The sequence below is a fragment of the Cimex lectularius genome, unplaced genomic scaffold (assembly GCF_000648675.2).
Source record: "Cimex lectularius strain Harlan isolate CLEC.00 unplaced genomic scaffold, Clec_2.1 scaffold8, whole genome shotgun sequence".
In the NCBI taxonomy this organism is placed as follows: Eukaryota; Metazoa; Arthropoda; class Insecta; order Hemiptera; family Cimicidae; genus Cimex; species Cimex lectularius.
Genome location: NW_019392656.1, coordinates 1,314,131 through 1,326,793, shown reverse-complemented (window position 1 = coordinate 1,326,793; position 12,663 = coordinate 1,314,131). Strand labels below are relative to the sequence as shown.

At 33.9% G+C, this 12,663-nt stretch overlaps 1 protein-coding gene across 2 annotated transcripts; it reads right to left on the bottom strand.

The window, feature by feature from the left end:
* Positions 1-3,167: 3,167 nt before the first annotated feature.
* On the bottom strand, positions 3,168-12,290 carry LOC106669698 (ATP-dependent RNA helicase DDX3X). Of its 2 annotated transcripts, none has more exons than XM_014399340.2 (13): positions 11,650-12,290; positions 7,178-7,256; positions 6,881-7,112; positions 6,288-6,522; positions 6,002-6,217; positions 5,821-5,945; positions 5,638-5,763; positions 5,431-5,575; positions 5,071-5,224; positions 4,825-5,006; positions 4,641-4,758; positions 4,346-4,579; positions 3,168-3,635 (listed from the first exon to the last, which is right to left on the bottom strand). In XM_014399340.2, exons 1-13 carry the CDS (start codon positions 11,692-11,694, stop codon positions 3,526-3,528), a joined length of 2,001 nt encoding a protein of 666 aa, XP_014254826.1. In that variant the 5' UTR covers positions 11,695-12,290; the 3' UTR covers positions 3,168-3,525. The 2 variants fall into 2 exon arrangements, with proteins under 2 accessions (XP_014254826.1, XP_014254824.1); XM_014399338.2 differs by having other exon boundaries at positions 4,295-4,579; positions 11,650-12,289.
* Positions 12,291-12,663: the final 373 nt, after the last annotated feature.

Sequence of the window (12,663 nt, the reverse complement as noted above, 5' to 3'; positions counted from 1 at the left end):
CCCAAAGATCTGCGCTTCTTGAAGTAAAGAAAAACTCCAAAAGTACATAGGGCAAAATAATCTATAATGCCAAAAGGGATCTGGAAAGGGCGATCGAAGAATAGAAAGACTGCCGTGTACATCTGTCTTCGATGGCAGCGATGGAGCTCTGTGGAAAAACTAAGGAGCCCACGATAAACACAAGCAGCTTATTCAACATAACGCATCTGGAAAAATCTCAACTGTGTGCTGATTTGCTAGCAGAACAATTTTCCTCAAATCCCATGGGAAACATGGCATTCAATGCACACACCTCTCCATATTAGTCTTTTTTCACTCCTGGTGAAGTAAGAAATACTGTAAATAGATCACTAAGACTGATCTTATTATGCACCGCTCCACCCAAAGGACTAGTTATGCTCACACAAATTTTCAATGCATTACTTACAGCAACACCCAAACAAGTGGAAATATGCACATATCCCCAAGACCAAAAACTAAGCAAATATGCAGCATTTTCCTAAAATATGTTGGTAAAATTTCAGGGCTTTCAGTTGGCAGGGCTCAGAGTACAGGTGCACGACTGAGGATGCCCCTACAACTAAATAAAAAGCCGGTAGGATAATCATAATCCTACCGACTTCCTTCCATTCGTGCTAATAAATACATTCATACAGTATATTTCATTCATCCATTAGACTAATTTCCTTTTGACAGGCTTGTGGAGTACTCGATATTCCTCGACACGTCCATTTACACAAAACATTCATGCTAATAAATACATTCATATTGGAGAGGGCACAGCATCTCGGTAGTATTACTACAACCTTGATAGCGGTGATCTGTCCCTCACATCACACAACAAATATGTACTTACCTAAACTAATTTGGCGGACCTGTGAGCTACTCGATATTCAGTCACAGCCACACCCAAACATACATCACCCACGCTAATAAATACATTCACATTGCAAAATAGATATACCACGTGTGGTTGGTTATATGTATCTATACGCATTTATCAATTTTAAGTACCTAATAAGATTATCTTGGAAGTCACTGTTATGCTTAAGAAATATTTCCAGATTAGATGTAGGTCACACCGTTCTCAGTACTCTCTTAACTTATTACATTCCTCTAATAGGTGTCTCACCGTTACCGGGTTTCCGTTGGTTCAATGTCAGGGTATTGAATTAAAATTAAAGGATACAATCAAGTTCCTAGGGATAACGCTAGATAGGAAACTTGATTGGAAAGGCCACATTAAAAATATACATAGGAAAGGCACTATATCCATGGTGCAGTGTAGGAGAATCGTTGGTAGAACATGGGGTATTAAACCATGGGTGGCCAAATGGATATACACCGCGATCATNGGACCTTTTAGGGATGGGGTACGGGCCTACTCAGGCTTTTAACCCCTCGGGTCTTGGTCGCCCGCCCTGTGTAATATATATAAGTTACCGGGTTTCCACAGTGGGCAGCGTTTTTGACTTCTACCCACTAAGAGGTGACCGTGCGTGACCTATTTGCAACCTTGTTAATATTATTTTGTTACGTTTTTCCAAATTCTCCATGGGCCATGGCCTCACTGTACTTTAATGTATTTTTAGTTTTTCATTACTTTTGTTCCAGTGAGCCTGCCATTTGCAATAAATCGAATTTTCATTTTTGTTTTTAGATCCATCAGGCTAATGGGGGACTCGAGGTCGCAGCCGCTTTCTTAGCATGAAAGATAAAATTCAGATAGTACAGATACTTCTGCAACTGTTGTGCCATCCAAATGTACTTTTAAACCTTAATTATCACTCAAATTTGTAATATTTAATGGCATTTATTAATTACTGATTATTTCAAGATCATGAGATGTGGTACCGCATCTCACCATCTTTAAATAATCATTATTCAAGTACTTACTTTAGCCAAAATGTCTCCATAATCTGGTTACATAAGCTTTGACATATTTTACAATGAAAGACAATAAGGATCAAGTCAGACAATCGTAACATTTAAGAATGTATATTGTAAAATTTGGTTGGTAAATGCAATTCAATTTCAATTTAAAATAAAATTCAACCTGTCAACATATTTTTTTTTTAAACAATAAACATGTATCCTATTAACTTGATGTATATTTAGAAAAAATAAAAAGATAGAATTATCAAATTTCATACAATTTTGCATGTATATTTACATTTATAGCTTGATAAAAATATGTATTGTTAAAAGGTTAATTAATAAAAATACACCAAAATTACAGTAACTCAATATAATTTTAATTATAATTTTTCTTTTTAATTTCTACTGAATTAAGTGGCTATATTTAAAAAATGATTATTGATATCTATTAACATCACCATTTTTTGTAAACATAGGTATTGATGACCTACCTTCTACAGAATATAGAATTATACAATGAAAATGGGAGACAACTATATTGATAGTAATTAATTAATACATTTTCTTTTCAAAATCCTCTCTCAGACGAATCTTGGATTTCCATAATTTATCCCATAATAATGTTTGCCCGTCTGCAGCTTTACAAGGCACAGATTTTGAACAAGAAATTACTCTTGAACATTTTGAAAAAACCCAATTATGGCGAACCTTTGGTTTAAAGTTTTTTTTGCTCAAAATAAAATAATAATAAAAAAATTTAAACGTTTGTAATGTTGCAGCTGTCTTATTGGAGTCTAAAATTCGGTACTGCTACCCCATATAAGGCACTTGCAATATACCCTAATTATACATACAACGATGCAAGAGTAGATTTAATAAAATATTGTTCGTGTTTTCCTTCTAAAAAGGTCAATATTGCAGATCGATAAGTTTTTTTTAATATTTTTATATATTTACAAAAAGCAAAAAAAGAAAAAACAAAGGAAAAGATTCTTTTGTACTGACTTTGGCAATAAGCCTTCAATCAACATTAGATAATGAAAAACTCACTTAAAGGTAAATTAATAATTTAAGAAAAAATGAAATAAAATAAATAAGAGTGCTTAATCATACTATAATAAGTGTTTGGAGCAAAAAATACTATAAATTTGTACAGTAAAATAATATTCCCAAGTTAGTTCATGGGCACTAACTTATGATACAGTAGTTATGTACAAACACATTTTTAAATCTTTTGATAATTACTTGAAAAAAACATATAATGAAGGAACACAGATATTTATATCTTCAAAAAAAAAAAAAAATTTTTTTTTTAAATTGTCTTCGACACAGTGAATTGTTAACAGGATGTAAACTTAAAAAATGCCTGCACCCTCGTTCGAGCACAGATCCATCCACTGGCTAAATGCGAAACCCCTACGTTTATACATATATGGCCAATTTAATAAGTTAACAACCTATATTAGAATAAAATCACAGTGTTAATGCCCCTAACTTATACAGTTGTTTTTCATTTTTTCATTTTTTTTTTTTTAATATACATACAAAAGATGTACATTTATAGCATGCAAGAGATGCAGAAAGGCTTCAAGGAGCAGAGATCAATAGGATTGGCTGAGAGAGGGTAATAGAGGTGAGAGAACTTGGTTACTGATGATCCCACCAATCTGGTCCTGGGCTTCGGCTATTGGGGTTGGATGAATACGATCCACCATACCCAGATCCTCCTCCTCCTCCTCCGCCACCTCCGTAATAATCTAAGAACAAAGCACAAAACACTCGTTTTTCACACAAAAATCATAGCCATGTTGGATTATAATTCCAAGAGTTTTTAAGTTTCAACTTAATTACAAATGCAGCATTTTATCTCAAATGACACAACCATACAACTACGAATTATTGCCTACACAAATTATTTTTTTAAACATAAATTACTATTATAACAAATTTTATATTTAACAATATCTACAGTATTGTCTACATTCTTTTTGGTATACATGAAACAAACCAAAATATTGTGTTTTGGCAATAAGCCTTTGCTACATTATTTATTTAATGCAATAAACATGTTCTTCAGCTTTTAAACAATGAAGTTTCGTCCAGCAAATCATTACTTTTGCCTATAAAATTTATTGTAAGTCCATTTGTGTATTTACTTGTAAGATTGAAATTATGTCTTATTTAAAAATGATTTTTTTTTTTTTTTAACTTATTGCTTTATTTCAGGGGATAATTCAGTTACAATTAATGAAAACAACTGAAAAGCTACAACTCAGAGACTTAGTTTAAAGTATGAATAATGATTAACAACTGAGCCATTTAAATTTAAAACGTACCAGAATGCACGTAAAACGTACCGTATTAAATTTGCTGCATTTGTTTATTTTCATTTATAAGTAACGCGGCAAAGACTTACTGTTGCTACTGTTGTACGAGTTGTAGCCTGCAGAGCCTGATCTTGTATTACCTCTATTACCACTGCTACCTCCTCCGTTTCCTTGTTGTCTGCAATCCCTAGCAGCGAACCCACCGGAGTACCTCCCACCGCCTTTCCCGGCTCTCCTTGAAGACATCGGCTGTTTCATTTCAGCCGAGAGGTTCTCGAGCCAAGCAGGAAGCTCTTGTTTGGAGTCGACGATTAAATCTATCAGGTCTCTAACTAAATTACGGTTTTTGTCATTGAAGAATGACGTCGCCAAACCTACAATAAGAAAGATACGATTATAACTGTTTTGGTAAAAAAAGTCAACATTCGTCCTTACCAAGATTTCCCATACGACCGGTACGGCCAATACGATGCACATATTCCTCAACATCGCTTGGCAAGTCAAAATTGATCACATGTTTCACATGAGGGATATCAAGACCTCGAGCAGCCACCTGGACAAAATAACAATTAGTCTTTCCAGAAATTCAATAAAAGATTAAATTTAGTAGTTTAAGTACCGCCGTAGCGACAAGAATTGGGGTATGACCAGAGCGGAAACTTCTCAAGGCTTCTTCTCGTTCTTTCTGGGTCCGATCACCATGGATTGATGTCACCGGGTAATTATGGCTATGGAGGAAGTCCTCCAGAGCATCTGCACCTTTTTTAGTTTCAACGAACACAAGCGTTAAAGATTCCTCGCCTGAAAGAACAAAACAGTAAATTAAATTATTAAATCATTATTCTGTAAAGCATTATCTACTTACTAGTTTCCTTTGCCGCTTCAAGGATATCTAAGAGAAAAGCTCTTTTGTGCAGGTCATCACACCACACTATTTTCTGAGTGATATTCTCTGAGGTCGATCCAACTCGGCCAATAGCTAAGAAAATATAATTGTCTAAAAAGTCTCGAGCTAGCATCTGAAATAAATAAAATAGAGCAATTACATGAGGACAAAAGTTTTACATTTTATAAATATTTTTAGGTGAAAAAGCTTTAACACATTCAACACGGTGGATGCCACCTGATGGACCAAATCAACATAGGATAGACAGGGTTAAAGGCTTCAGTAGGAAGTTGTCTTGAATATGCTTAATTGTGTGCTTTTATTTGAAAAATAAATTACTTGAATTTCTTTGGGGAAAGTAGCAGAAAACATCAATGTTTGCCTCTCTCCAGTCGGAGGCATTGAATCCTTTTGTACAATACGTCTTATCTGGGGTTCGAAACCCATGTCCAACATACGATCTGCTTCATCAAGCACTAAGTACCTGAAATAAAACCGAACACGTTACAAAACAAAATAGAAAAAAATAATTAAATAGAAACTTACTTGCAATTATCAAGGGCAATTTTACCCCTGTCGAGCATATCGACTAACCGACCAGGCGTGGCCACGAGCAAGTGACCTCCACGGTCAAGATCCCTCATTTGGTCTCCAATAGGAGCTCCACCGTAACTTAAAATTTAAAAGCCAATTAGATAGAAAAGTTATACATGAGATAAATAAACCTACACAACACAAGGCCTCAAACGGGAACGGTAAGCAAATTTTCTTGATTCTTCATAGATCTGCGTAGCCAGTTCTCTCGTAGGGGCGAGGACCAAGCCTAGGGGGTATAACTTACGCCTTTGTCCATACTACAAAAAAAAAATTATAATCATAAAAGTTTAATATAACAATCGGTAAGACATACCCTCGGAGGCGGGTTAATGGGTCCTGTCAACAACATCTGGTTGAGAATAGGTACGAGAAACGCTGCAGTCTTACCACTGCCTGTTTGAGCACAGGCCATCAAGTCTCTATTAGACATGATAATTGGTATCGCATGTTTCTGTACCGGAGTAGGCTTGTCATAACGTGCTAAACGGATGTTGTTAGAGATAATCTCAGTCATCTGGAGTTCATCAAACTGGAGGAACAACAACAAAATTATAAAAAAGAAAACACTATTTCTAAGGTTCGACAAATGAAAAACTAACGGAATTGATATGGGCTGGAACGTGGTCGCCAGTCGCCTCCACTGGTATGTCCTCATACTTGTTGAAGTTGATGCCAGTGTTGGCGTTCCCGAACAGCTCGAGTTCAAGGCGGTCGTCTCTTGGCATGAGGGTCGTCCAATCGTTGTTCGACTGGTGTGAAGATTTCTCCTGCCATCTGTCATTTCCTCCTTCGTGCCACCCACGCGATCCTCCAGATCGGCTACCCCAGTCGTCCCTATAAAAAAGTTTATTAATATCAATCATATAACAATTAAATAAAGTGAGACAGTCGTTTATATGATGCTTCTGAAATAAATTTTGTAAGTTAGTTCAAATTGTATAAATTATAAACAATTGTTGCTGGAAAAAAATATAGAAAAAAAAAACATGAAAATAAGCCTGAAAAAAACTGAAATATAATCAAAATAAATGCAGATTTAAAGGCCAATTTAACTGTTAAGGTCAAATATAAAATGCACTATCTACAAACAATCTGATGATTTAATAAATTATTGAATAGAAAATTAAACGACTCTAAATAAATTCTGATTATTAAGATATGGATAGTAAATGTTTTGTGAAAATTAAATGACCTGCGGTAAGAGCTTCCCCTGTTATCTCTGTCCTGCCAGCTGCCGCCATTGTAAGAGTCGTAGTCTCCATTTCTGCGACCGCCGCCACTCCTGAAATTGTCGTTGCGGCCACTGCTGCGATTGTAGCCTCCCTGGTTTCTACCACTGCGGTAGTCACTGTCGTTGAACGACGACGATGAATAGTTAGACGAAGGGTAAGACGGAGCTATCTGATGTTCAGTGGCCCGTGATTCTTCAATGAAAAAAAAAAAGTTTTAATTAAAATATAATTGTGAACAAAGATTCAGGTTTAAGTACCTCCTGAATTCTTATAACGTAGATGAGGTGGGATATAGCGATTCTCTTTATGACCACTCTGCAAGTCCAGACCAGCGAACTATAACACACAAAAAAAAAAAAAAAAATGAATTTTTTTATAAATAAATACAAAATATTTTACTTTGAAAATTTTTATTAATTGAATATGAGTGGATGAAGTTATAAATTTTTGATGTGGTTATTAAACTGCAAATACTGACTCAATTTAAGTTACATGTTAAAATAATGACATCCATAAATATGATTTTGCTAATGTAACAAGAAATTAATCATTAGAAAATAATCAGAAGTAAAATAAAACAAAAAAAAGTTATTACGCAGATAAGATTAGTAAAGATTAGATGATAATTATTGCAGTTATTTACATCTTCAATATTCTTTAACCTTCTTTAACAAGAAATTGAAATTAAATTGCATTGAAAAGTAATAAATTGTAATGCAATCTTGAATTTTTATTTTATTACTTTCAGCCATAATTATTTAAACATAAATATAAAAAATGTCACAATACTTTCTTGGCGACGATTTTGGTTTCTTTAGTAGCTCAATCGTACGAGATGTACTTGCTATACATACGTAAATTTTATGTTTTTTAATTAATTAATAAATCAAAAAGACCAACAAAAATATAGCAGGGTTATTTCAGTTTTAATTTTCACCAATTGGATACTAATCTTAAAATAGAACCTCGTTCATTCTTGCTACATGGATAGGCATCTTTATCATTCACAAAAAGTGACGAAAAAACGGAAATTCAGAGATGATGTAAACTTTCAATAAATAAACAACTGTTACATTTCTGATGATGTCTGGTTATTAGAAGTTCAACTGAACTTCTTTAAATTGAATGAAACAATTTTATTTTTATTGGCGTTATATTTATAGCAATGGCTAAATCTGAAGCATTCCAAAATAAATGTAGTTTGATTGACTGAAAAGATTTGAATTTAACAGGTGTTCATCACATTTTTAACATAGCTATCTACAAGGAAACACGATCCTCTATCAGGCCCAACTTTCAATAATCGAAAATAAATAAATTTAGTTCAGAGTGGAAAAATTTGACTTTTACTGGTGTTTGTTATATTGTAAAACATGGCTATCTAGGATTTGTTAGATCTGAAAAACGTTTTAGTATTTTTCGGAATAGATGTAGTTCTATTGACTATCAACTGAAACAATTTAACCTTAACTGGCATTCGCCATATTTTTATGATGGCAATCTAGGAAAGATGCTAAATCTGGAAAAATTATCTTACGTTTCTAATCTACAAGTCATTCTGAGACAAACTGGAACAATTTTTGGTATTCGCTGTATTTATAACATATTGAAATTCTAAGAAATGTTCCATATTTTTAACATGGTTAACTTCAAGAAACATGATCCTAAATCTGAGGATCAATTAAAGAAAACAAATAATTTTAATTCTACTGAGTATTGCTGAAACAATTTGACTTTTACTGACATTATGTACGTTTGAAAACATGGCTATCATCTAGAAATGGCGATAGACTGGAAAAACTTTGTTTTTCAGGATAAATGTAGTTTAATTGAATATAGTTGAATCGATTTGACCTTAATAGCTGTATTTTTATGATGGCCATCTCGGCACAATAAATCTGAAAAAACTGTCTTACATTTTTAAGCGTAGTTCTAATGCAAAGTGAAACAATTCTGGCTTTTATTAGTTTTTGATATAATGATGGCTAAATCTGGAAAATTCTTAGAAATGTAGTTCAATTTACTGTAACGATTTGAATTTAAAGGTGTTCATATTTTTTTAAACATAGCTATCAACAAGGATACATGATCCTAACTCCGGGGAAACTTTCTTCCATAGTTTAAAAAAAAATTAATTCTATTGCATATTGCCTGAAAAAAATTGATTTTTTCTGAGATTCTGTATGTTTCAAAACATGGCTATCAAAGGATGGTGGTAGAAGTGGAAAAACTGTCGTATTCTACCGACTACAAACATTTTAGCCTTAAATGGTGTTCGTCGTAATTTTATGACAGCCTACTAGGAACAATTTTCAACCTGGAAAAATTGTCTTACGTTAAATTTGCAGTTCTGATACAAACTAAAAACAATTTTGACTTTTACATGTGTTCGCTATATCTAAACCGATGACCACACCTGAAAATTTCTAAGAAATGTAGTTCAATTTATTGAAACAATTTTAAGCGTCTTCATCATACTTTTAATATGGCTATCTACAGGGATACATGATACTAACTCCAAGGAAACTTACTTCCATAGTAAAAAAATTAATTCTATTAAGTGTTGGCTAAAAACTTTGACTTTTTCTGACATTTGTATGTTTTAGGGCATGGCTATCTAACAACAGTGGTAAATCTAAAAAAATTGTCTTATTACTAAGAGTAAAGGTAGTTCTACTGACTGCAAACATTTTGACCTGAATTGGAGTTCGCTGTATTTTTACAACAGCCATCTACGAAAAATTCTACATCTGGAAAAATTGTCTTACATTTTTAATCATATTTCCAGTTCTGATACAAACTAAAACAATTCTGACTTTTACTAGAGTTCGCTATATCTAAACGGATGACCACACCTGAAAATTTCTAAGAAATGTAGTTCAATTTATTGAAACAATTTTATTTTAACTGTCTTCATCATACTTTTACTATGGCTATCTATAGGGATACATGATACTAACTCCAAGGAAACTTACTTCCATAGTAAAAAAAATTAATTCTATCGAGTGTTGTCTAAAAAAATTTGACTTTTTCTGACATTCTGTATGTTTTAGGGCAAGGCTATCTAACGAAAGTGGTAAATCTAAAAAAATTGTCTTATTACTAAGAGTAACGGTAGTTCTACTGACTGCAAACATTTTGACCTGAATTGGCCGTATTTTTACAACAGCCATCTACGAAAAATTCTACAACTGGAAAAATTGTCTTACATTTTTAATCATATTTCCAGTTCTGATACAAACTAAAACAATTCTGACTTTTATTAGTGTTCACTATATCTAAACCAATGACTAAATCTGGAAAATTTTAATAAATGTAGTTCAATTTACTAAAACGATTTGAATTTAGCGGTGTTCATATTTTTAACACGGATGCATGATCATAACTCCAAGGAAACCTTCTTCCATAGTAAAGAAATTTAATTCTATCGAGTGTTGTCTAAAAAAATTTGACTTTTTCTGACATTCTGTACATTTTAAAACATGGCTATCAAAGGGTGATGGTAGACGAGGAAAAATAACATTTCTAAAAGTAAATTTAACTCTACTGACTACAAACAGTTTGACCTTAAGTGGTGTTAGCCGTGTTTTTACGACACCCATCTAAGAACAATTCTACATCTCCAGTTCTGAAAACTAGAACGATTCTGATTTTCATTAGTGTTCACTATATCTAAAGTGATGGCTAAATCTGGAAAATTTTAAGAAATGTAGTTCAGTTAGAAAAGATTTGAATTTAACAGTGTGCATCACATTTTTTAACATGGCTATAAACGATCATGACCTTAAATATGGAAAAACTGTCTTGTATTTCTAAGAAAAATTGTAGTACTATTGACTTAAAGAATTGTTGATTATATTGTTAACATGGCTCCAAATCTGTAAAAAGTTGTTTTATATTATTTTTTATAATCAATTTATAATTTTTAATGGCGTTCATTGTTTTTTGTGTCTATATAAGAACAAAATCCGTAAATATTTTTTTTAATGAGTCAATTTCTTTTTTTTTTTTAATAAAAGAGAAAAATCAAATTCGCACTTTCTCCAAGTCGAATAGCGACTGTGATGACTCATATAATACACACAATGGCAAATATTTATCAAATTTTGAACGCAAAAAGGGTCTAACTTTTTACATGGGAATTAACTTCTTTTTTTTATAGGGAAATAAAAAAAGTAGAATTGTGTTTTGTTAAATTTCACACGGGAAGTGGAACTTTTGTTCTGAACGCATGATCTCACTTTTAAAATATTTTCAAGGAAACCGTTCTAAACGGTGATTTTTGTTGTAACATTTGGTTCCGTGGATAAAAGTTTTTAACTTGGCCGGTTAAAAAAAAATCCGCGTTTCGTATTTTTCTCTTGTGTAAGTAGAAAGGGACGAAATCTATGAGGAATGCGTTAGGGTTAGCTCATTAGAGGGATTTTTTTTCGCCGTTTTTCCGGCCGAAATTGAAACCGTGTTTCGGGGACTTTGTCGGAAAAAAGTCACCGACTGTATGGACTGACACGTTGCAAAGAGAAAAAAGTCCGCAAGTTTTATTGAGTCCGAAATGGAAACTGCATGGTCTCCGAATGGAGTGGACTCCGACACGGCTCCCGAATAATGGAGGGGTCGTGTCGAGATAAATGCGTGGCGACGGCTCGAATCCGGCCAATTTTCTCGTCTCCCGTCCACAGTTTTATCCTAAGTTTTAATAAAATTAACGGTAATCTCTTGTGATACTCACTTGCTGCTCTAGACCTGATCCATTTTGGTTGGGTACATTACTCATATTACTTCAAATCGAAACGTTTGTTAATTTGAACCTCTTCCAAATTGCCTTTTGTCCGAAATTGCGATCCGATGGTCAGAGAGAGTGGGTAGAACGAGCGGTAGAGTGAAAAAAAAAATAAACGAGTTAATTATAATAGAGTAGAGTGAAATAAAGAAAGACGATCAAGTCGAAGACTGGATGTACGTGAACTTGAGTGGATCCGTAAACTAAGCATCGATAGGTCGATTCTACCGGAAGCTTCGATATGTGTCAACAACCTCTACAAGGACGGGCCGAAACGGAATCGGTTCCCCTCGAATTTTGACTCTTTGAGGAAAATGGAAAATTCTGCGTTGTGGAATGTTGGGCTACGTCGAATTTAATCGCGTCCGATCCGGGAAAATGTGGGAGGAAAGGGAAACGCGGATACTGGGATCTTGAAGGAGTTATCTACATTTGCCACGAAAACTAAATCCGAGTCGATATCTCTCTTCCGTTTCTGATTTCGACAATTATTTTCGGCGAATTTTGAATCCTTGGACCTTTATCCGGGTTGGAAAAAAAGACTGGAAAAAAGAAAAATCCCGTTGGACGATTTTTTCCGCGACCTTTTTTTATTTATTTATCAGACTTTTAATTTAAATCAGAAAAAATTTGAACGCAATACTCCTTTTTTTACACTGAAAATCTGTTTTGTTCGATTTGTGTTTTGTTTTTTTATTAGTACGAACGAAAAAAAATACGGGCTCGCAAATATTAACTCGCGAATTTCCTAGCTGAAAACGGATTTTCGATTATTATCGCGTTGAAGATTCAGTGGGTCGTGAACGGGTTTCGGTTCATCAGCACTCTTCACTCTAGTTCGACACGTTCCCGATCGTCTAAGGGCTGAAAAACATGCACCCACCAGCAAGAGAACCCACTCTCCCGCCACATTCAACTCTCATTTCTTACGCCAAAACTGTTTCTGATTTTTTCCCATTTAGA

What these genes read in the sequence shown, in the direction of transcription:
- LOC106669698 (XM_014399338.2), bottom strand. Translation starts at nt 11,694, where the DNA reads ATGAGTAATGTACCCAACCAAAATGGATCAGGTCTAGAGCAGCAA. An exon ending in CTTTCCCCAAAGAAATTCAA is followed by an intron (nt 5,225 to 5,430) that starts GTAATTTATTTT and finishes TATTTATTTCAG; the next exon opens with ATGCTAGCTCGAGACTTTTT. An exon ending in TGAAGCGGCAAAGGAAACTA is followed by an intron (nt 5,007 to 5,070) that starts GTAAGTAGATAA and finishes TTGTTCTTTCAG; the next exon opens with GCGAGGAATCTTTAACGCTT.